Genomic DNA, 6,447 nt, shown 5'->3' on the forward strand with positions numbered 1-6,447 from the left:
TAATAATAATAATAATAATAATAATAATAATAATAATAGACAGCCTTGTTTTTTCCGCCGTGGTTACCGACTCCTGGTGCTGTAGATGGAGAAACACTGCCTCTCTGCCTCCTCCTTCCTCCAGTCACTCAGCCCATTACACCCGTTTCCGATCCTCTTTACCTTTTGGAGGATTCAGTAAAGAGAGCTACTCAGGATTTCTGTAAAACTCATCTTCGGGGAACCTAACGAAGGAAGATAATGATTCTGTTTCGTTCTCTGCGGGTCCTTACGAGCTTGTCCATCTCCCATTGCTCTTATTCTTCCGCAGCCGCTGTTCAGGCGGAGAGAACGATTCGGGAGGGGCCAAGAAACAACTGGACTAAGGGTGAAATCACGTCTATTTACGATTCTCCCCTGCTGGATCTCCTCTTCCATGGTGTAAGTTTTCCTCGTCGTATGTTCAAGTCTATAGACTTGCTTGCTTTGGACTTTTTATGGTGGAATTCTTTGGTTGTTCATATGCTCCGCGGATTGGGTACTTCTTTTGTTCCTCTCATAATGTGCTCTAGGTTAATTCTAAAACTTTAATTTTTTGTGGTTTATGTTATTTTGGGTAGGTATAGGCAGCTTTCTTACCCTTAATTTGGTAAAGGGGCGCATCTCTGTATGCCACTTTTAACGTTGAGGGAGTTAAGATATTGTCGAAGTTAGCTTATGTTTTCTGAATGTACACTTTTCGTGCTGCCTTTAACATTATTAAAAATTTAATGAAGAGAAGAAAGAACATAGGCAATTAATAGTTTAATACAGCATCTGGAAACTCCATAATCACTCTTTCTGTCAGTTTTCAGTGGGAGTACGAAAATGAATCGACGTGGGAGTGTCACAACACTCACACTTCGCATTAATTGGATTACGATATACAACTGAATGAGATAATCCGATTCAGATGTTGCTCGAATTTCTTTAGAAAAACAGTAAAATGTTCTCCTAATGGAAGCGTAATAAGATTTTAAGAATTTTACAAACCGGGCAAGCCTGTTGAAGCTTCAGAGTCTATTTCCGTCCCAATGTTATGGGGGCTGACTTTGTTTTGCTTCTGAAGGCTTTTATGCTAGAATCTTTATCTGTAGCTGCTCTCTGCTATGTTCTAAATGACAAGTTATTTCAAAATTGTGCCTTCTGTTGTAGGCTCAAGTCCACAGGCATACCCACAACTTTAGGGAAGTACAACAATGTACTCTTCTTTCAGTTAAAACGGGTGGATGTAGTGAAGATTGTTCATATTGTCCACAATCCTCTAGGTACAATACTGGTTTGAAAGCCCAGAAGTTGATGAGCAAGGATGATGTTCTGGAGGCAGCAAAGAAGGTACAATCTAATTTTTCTTATTTTTTTTATTTTTCAGTATTTGGTCAGTGATACACATGCTGTGTGAAGTCCAGAAAAAGCATGTGATGGAAGTCACAAACAGGGGCTAAAAGCTGGCTTTCCTGTTAAAAAGCTGCATGCTACGTTAGAAACTCAATGTAGTTCATTTTGATGGCAAGAAGGAGCATATTTTTGCTTATTTAATTCTTTTAAAGTTGATCTTAGGCATAACTTCATGACTGCTTAGTGTTTTAAAAACTTCCACTCTTTGAGAAGATCTTATATTCTTAAGATGTAACACATTTTAAAGTCTTTCAGTTTGTTAATACTCGAGTTTCTTTTTACTTTGTAGGCAAAGGAAGCTGGAAGCACTCGTTTTTGCATGGGTGCTGCATGGAGGGATACCATTGGCAGGAAGACTAACTTCAATCAGATACTTGAATATGTAAAAGAAATAAGGTATGAAAAAGATGCATTGATTATTGTGCTCTTGGTTTCGCCAATTTCACATTTGACAGCCTATTTCCCATGATAGTATTCTGGTTGTGCATTTTGACAAAATTTCTTATTCTAAACTAGTAATTGTTTCGTCTCCACGTGTGCATTTATTCGAGTACAGACCTTGAGGTGTCTATTATCTGATCTAATGTCTCTTCGTGCTTTCACTTGTCTCCTATTTCTTCAATGTGACTTTTCTATGTACTCTTTCAAGCAGTTATGTGGAAGTTCTGCAGTATTTTGAGAGAACATTTCCGTGTCTTATTCTCCAAGAGTTAATTTGATAAAATAGACTTCAGCTGGATGACTAACTTTCTTACTCTGTTTCTGATTTAAGTTGGATGACTCCTCATTATGGAACTTTAAGGCTTTGTGAATATGGAGATAGATTTGGATTTGTTTTCTTCATTGAAAATATCTAGTCCTTTATGTTTTTTCCTCTAAGGCTGGGGGAAGTACATAAACATATGTTTTCTGGAAATAAGTCTGGGATTCCCTCATGTTCTGGTATTGACAGAAGCACCCTCTTTTGCAACTACATTAATTCTTCAAGAAATCGTTAGCATGTTTATAATATTTAGTATTTTTTCTGGAAAATATCTGTCAGGAACTTGCTTCCTCCTCTAATAAATCCCCTATTCTTTACAACATTCAACATTCTATGTTGCCTTATCCACATTATGGATTCTGTTTGTCCTTTATTCTTTCAGTCTCGTGTTGTTTCCTAAGTAAAACTTCTTTCTTAAATGACTTGCAGATTACTAGAAAAACAGGTAAGAAGTTTAATCATTATGAAAGATGTGCTCCAAGATTCAGTTTCAACTTTGAATCAACCAATGGAAAGTAATGGAAGATTTAATCTTTGGGATTTTAAAAAACTATAGAAAGAAGCTAAAAGAACCTAATAAAGTTGCTTCCTTAAAAGAAATGGTCGACATTGCTAATGTGATACATAAAAGATGATAACCTCCTCCTGTTTCAAAAAGGGAAAATGATGACCCCCTTAGGGAAGAACTGCTGCTTTGGCAACGAGGTGTATGCTCCCACTTTTCTCCATATTCAAATGAATCCTGCTTAACAACAGGATTCTTATGTGTTCGTGTTGTTGCTCAATTTAAATCTCACTCCAGAAAAGCAAAAACAATATTTAGCATGATTATGAGCTTTTTTTGAGTTAACATGTGTTTTTTTTATGAATTTTAGTACATAGACATCAAGGAAATATAGAAACCTCTTTGTGCTGACTATGCATTTTTGTTCAATTCCCAGAGGTATGGGCATGGAAGTATGTTGCACGTTAGGCATGCTGGAAAAGCAGCAAGCAGTTGAATTGAAGAAGGCAGGACTTACAGCATACAATCACAATCTTGATACCTCGCGTGAGTATTACCCAAATATTATAACCACAAGATCATACGATGAGCGACTGGAAACCCTACAGTATGTACGGGATGCTGGAATCAGTGTCTGCTCAGGTGATTTTAGTTCGGAAATCATTCAAAAATTGGTTAAACAATGAGAGTGTATAATATTCAAGATGAATGAAATGTTTGTGATGAAACTTGATAAGGTTGGACTGTATGTGGTGTTACTCAGATGTTCAATCTATTATGATGAACTGTTTAATGTTTTAACTAGCGTCCTGGACATTGGAGAGTGATATGTATCAAATAAATCAATTTCTGTGGATGCCACTGTTTTTGTAACTCATAAATTGTGTGCCAACAGGGGGAATAATTGGGCTTGGGGAGGCTGAAGAGGATCGTGTTGGTTTATTGCATACATTAGCCACTCTGCCAGCTCATCCAGAGAGTGTCCCTATCAATGCGTTGCTTGCTGTCAGAGGTACCCCTCTCCAGGATCAGAAGGTACTCATCCTCTTATACTTGGCATCATCTTTTAGTGCTGTGAGGACCATATGAACTCTTCTTTTCTGTGCAATTCCATTGATTTTTTATTTCCATGAATCTTTTTAACTTTCGGTATCCCCACCACTCTAAGAATTTTCTTCTTCAAGTCATGTGGCTTAGTACATGACTGTGTCATTTGCACCATAGAAAACATATCAGTGCTGAAAAAATTGTTAGACTAATCAAACAGGTTTTCTTAAAAAAAGGTGATGGTAAGACCTCCTTTTTCTCATCTTGCTTTTCTTCAGCCAGTTGAGATATGGGAGATGATTCGGATGATTGCAACTGCGCGGATAGTGATGCCAAAAGCAATGGTTAGGTTATCTGCTGGACGAGTCCGATTTTCTATGCCTGAGCAGGCCCTCTGCTTCCTTGCTGGTGCAAATTCCATCTTTACAGGCGAAAAGCTTTTGACAACCCCCAACAATGATTTTGATGCTGATCAATTGATGTTTAAATTGCTTGGCCTGATTCCAAAGGGATCCAATTTTCACGAAGATATAACTAATGAAGCAGAACGATGTGAAGCAGCTGTTGCCTCTAATTAGGTCAGAGAAGTTTTATTCATATAATTGTACTATTTAAAGTAATTCTATCTCACTTCATTTGGCCGAATATGGTGATTTTTTGTTTTTGTTGTTGCTAACTAAATGTAGAATTAACTTTCTTTTGCTCCAACCTGGGCGAGACATGAATACCAGCTAATATTTTATTCCTGGAAAATGTAAGTTTCATGCAAAAACTTCTTAGTAAAACGTACTCTCTCCCCTGTCCAGGTGAAAAAGGCATGGGTGAGGGGTCAGCAAACTAGCTTCTGGTTTTCATCTAGTGCCTGCTTCAATTCTGTGGTAGCAGCAATCGTTTTTGTGGCCACGAAGCTTTCAAGAGTCTCTATTGAATCAAGTTAGTCTGGTATCAGAATTTATGAGGGTCTAACACGCTGTTGGATAATTTATCTGATACAAGAACCAAGTGAATGTGACCAAGTTCAAGTGGCAATCTGTCTACCTGGACCTGATTGCATTATATTCCATAATACTGGTAAAATAAGAACAAAAAAGGTAAAATAAGAACAAAAGAGAAATCAATGTCAGGCACCACACTCTACAGGCACCGAATTAACTTGGTTGATTTGATTTTCAGAGCAAGTTGATTGACTGCAAAGGTAAATTCCTTCCTCCTCTCAGTTTTCACTCGATGGATCTTAGGCTCTTTAATAACCAAATGGCAGTTTCTCTTGGTGAGGCTTTATCCTTCCCAAATGGCTTCAGCACTCCACCTAGTTCCTCCATTCTCTTCTGCTCAAATAATTGAGCACAAAGCTCCAAAAGGGACTCTAATGCTTCAGCCCTTTCTTGGTAGGTTCTAGAAGTAGCAGATGCCATGGTAGACAAGTCTTTGCATCCCTTCGACTCAAGTTCATGATTCATGGTTTCCTTTACTCCATTTGTGGTGGTTTGGTAGAAGCTGTTTTTGGCAATGTTATTAGGTAAACTGGATGGATGAATCTGATCAGAAAAGTTGCCCTCTGATTTGCTTTCTTGTGTCAATTGTAGTGTTATGATTTCTGCAGAAGAATGCAATTGGCTACATGTCTCTGTAACTAGGCTCAAGGAGCTGTTGGCTTCTGTACTGGCCCTGCTGGAGCTGCTACTATTGTTATGATTTATGCTTGAAAAGCTTCGTTCTTTATGCCCTTCCTCAGTCATTGCAGGTGCAGGAGAGGAAATGAGAGACAGTGGCATTACATACTCAATGACATACTTCTTCAGATAAGCATGCCTCAGGAGTTCTTCTGCCTAGAACCAGTGAGTCCATCAATAGTTGAAATATAGTTGGGTAAGATAGCTGTTCCATAGACTTACCATTTGTCCATAGCCTGTGTTTATGCCAATAGAAACCTATAGAAACAGGAAATTTTCTGATTAAATTTCTGTGTGTGGAAAATTTCTATTCCAAATTCTTCCCAGAAAATATTAAAGAGGATATAAGAATAATTTTTTTTTATCATCACTCCAATAGAAATATATATATATATAAAAACTCAAAAGACAATAGAAGAAACCTAGAAAAATTGATCAAAAGAAAAATGTACCTTTAAATTGTGGTGCAGAACAGAGAGCATCAACAGCCAGGGATCCTGTGGAAAGACACAGCGAGAAATTAGGAAACCTTAGAAGTTAGAACTCTGTTTTCCTCTGAGATTTGAAATTTGTGCATCTCTTTGGGGAAGAAACACTTTGAAAGGGCAGGTGAAGATGATCTACCTCTTCTATTTAGCAGCAATGATTTACTTGCATATATAATAACCGAACGTCACATGGAATTGATTCAAAGGGCAGGTGAAGATGATGATAAATGCTAGCTTTTGGGAAAGGAGAACCCAGAAACGCACCATGTGATGGCTGCCATTATTAAGTTAATGAGAAGCTAAAAGCTGACAAAGGCCGGTGCTTGATCTCTGGGTACTTGTAGAGAAGACTTGTTCAGAATGAGCAGAACGAAGTGGATTAAAAATAAATCCAAACAGATACAAATAAGAAAGGAAAAATGTATTTGAGAATCACTTGCAATGAACAAGCAACGTGAGAAGACAGAAAGAAGTAGAGCAAGAAGAAATGTTATAATACAGACAGCCCTTAAGTCTTACACTTTTCATGAAATGCAAGCATAACAGGTGACATTT

The 6,447-nt window shown here is 37.7% G+C and overlaps 2 protein-coding genes across 4 annotated transcripts; one reads left to right on the forward strand and one right to left on the reverse strand.

Annotated features, from left to right (window-relative positions):
- Window positions 1–68: 68 nt before the first annotated feature.
- On the forward strand, window positions 69–5,737 carry LOC137963646 (biotin synthase, mitochondrial-like). Of its 3 annotated transcripts, none has more exons than XM_068810800.1 (7): window positions 69–420; window positions 1,174–1,353; window positions 1,706–1,812; window positions 3,121–3,326; window positions 3,580–3,719; window positions 4,010–4,309; window positions 5,476–5,737. In XM_068810800.1, the coding sequence occupies exons 1-6, from the start codon at window positions 241–243 to the stop codon at window positions 4,307–4,309; spliced, it is 1,113 nt and encodes a 370-aa protein (XP_068666901.1). In that variant the 5' UTR covers window positions 69–240; the 3' UTR covers window positions 5,476–5,737. The 3 variants fall into 3 exon arrangements, with proteins under 3 accessions (XP_068666901.1, XP_068666899.1, XP_068666900.1); XM_068810798.1 differs by lacking the exon at window positions 5,476–5,737 and adding an exon at window positions 4,538–4,717; XM_068810799.1 differs by lacking the exon at window positions 5,476–5,737 and having other exon boundaries at window positions 4,010–4,439.
- Window positions 4,952–6,016, reverse strand: LOC137963647 (serine/threonine-protein kinase Nek6-like). The gene is made up of 3 exons (XM_068810802.1): window positions 5,857–6,016; window positions 5,627–5,662; window positions 4,952–5,560 (listed from the first exon to the last, which is right to left on the reverse strand). Exons 1-3 carry the CDS (start codon window positions 5,884–5,886, stop codon window positions 4,952–4,954), a joined length of 675 nt encoding a protein of 224 aa, XP_068666903.1. The 5' UTR covers window positions 5,887–6,016.
- Window positions 6,017–6,447: the final 431 nt, after the last annotated feature.

Source organism: Aristolochia californica, unplaced genomic scaffold (assembly GCF_029961685.1).
Source record: "Aristolochia californica isolate CCGP_79_NKW_82.1479 unplaced genomic scaffold, dmAriCali1.0.hap1 SCAF_4, whole genome shotgun sequence".
Lineage (NCBI taxonomy): Eukaryota > Viridiplantae > Streptophyta > Magnoliopsida > Piperales > Aristolochiaceae > Aristolochia > Aristolochia californica.

Bases quoted from the DNA above. Each gene is read 5' to 3' on its own strand.
- LOC137963646 (XM_068810800.1), top strand. From the start codon at position 241: ATGATTCTGTTTCGTTCTCTGCGGGTCCTTACGAGCTTGTCCATCTCC. The intron at 1,813-3,120 runs GTATGAAAAAGA...TTCAATTCCCAG, and splicing joins GAATATGTAAAAGAAATAAG to AGGTATGGGCATGGAAGTAT. The intron at 3,720-4,009 runs GTACTCATCCTC...GCTTTTCTTCAG, and splicing joins CCCCTCTCCAGGATCAGAAG to CCAGTTGAGATATGGGAGAT.
- LOC137963647 (XM_068810802.1), bottom strand. From the start codon at position 5,886: ATGCTCTCTGTTCTGCACCACAATTTAAAG. The intron at 5,663-5,856 runs GTACATTTTTCT...CTGTTTCTATAG, and splicing joins TTCTGCACCACAATTTAAAG to GTTTCTATTGGCATAAACAC. The intron at 5,561-5,626 runs GTAAGTCTATGG...CACTGGTTCTAG, and splicing joins ACACAGGCTATGGACAAATG to GCAGAAGAACTCCTGAGGCA.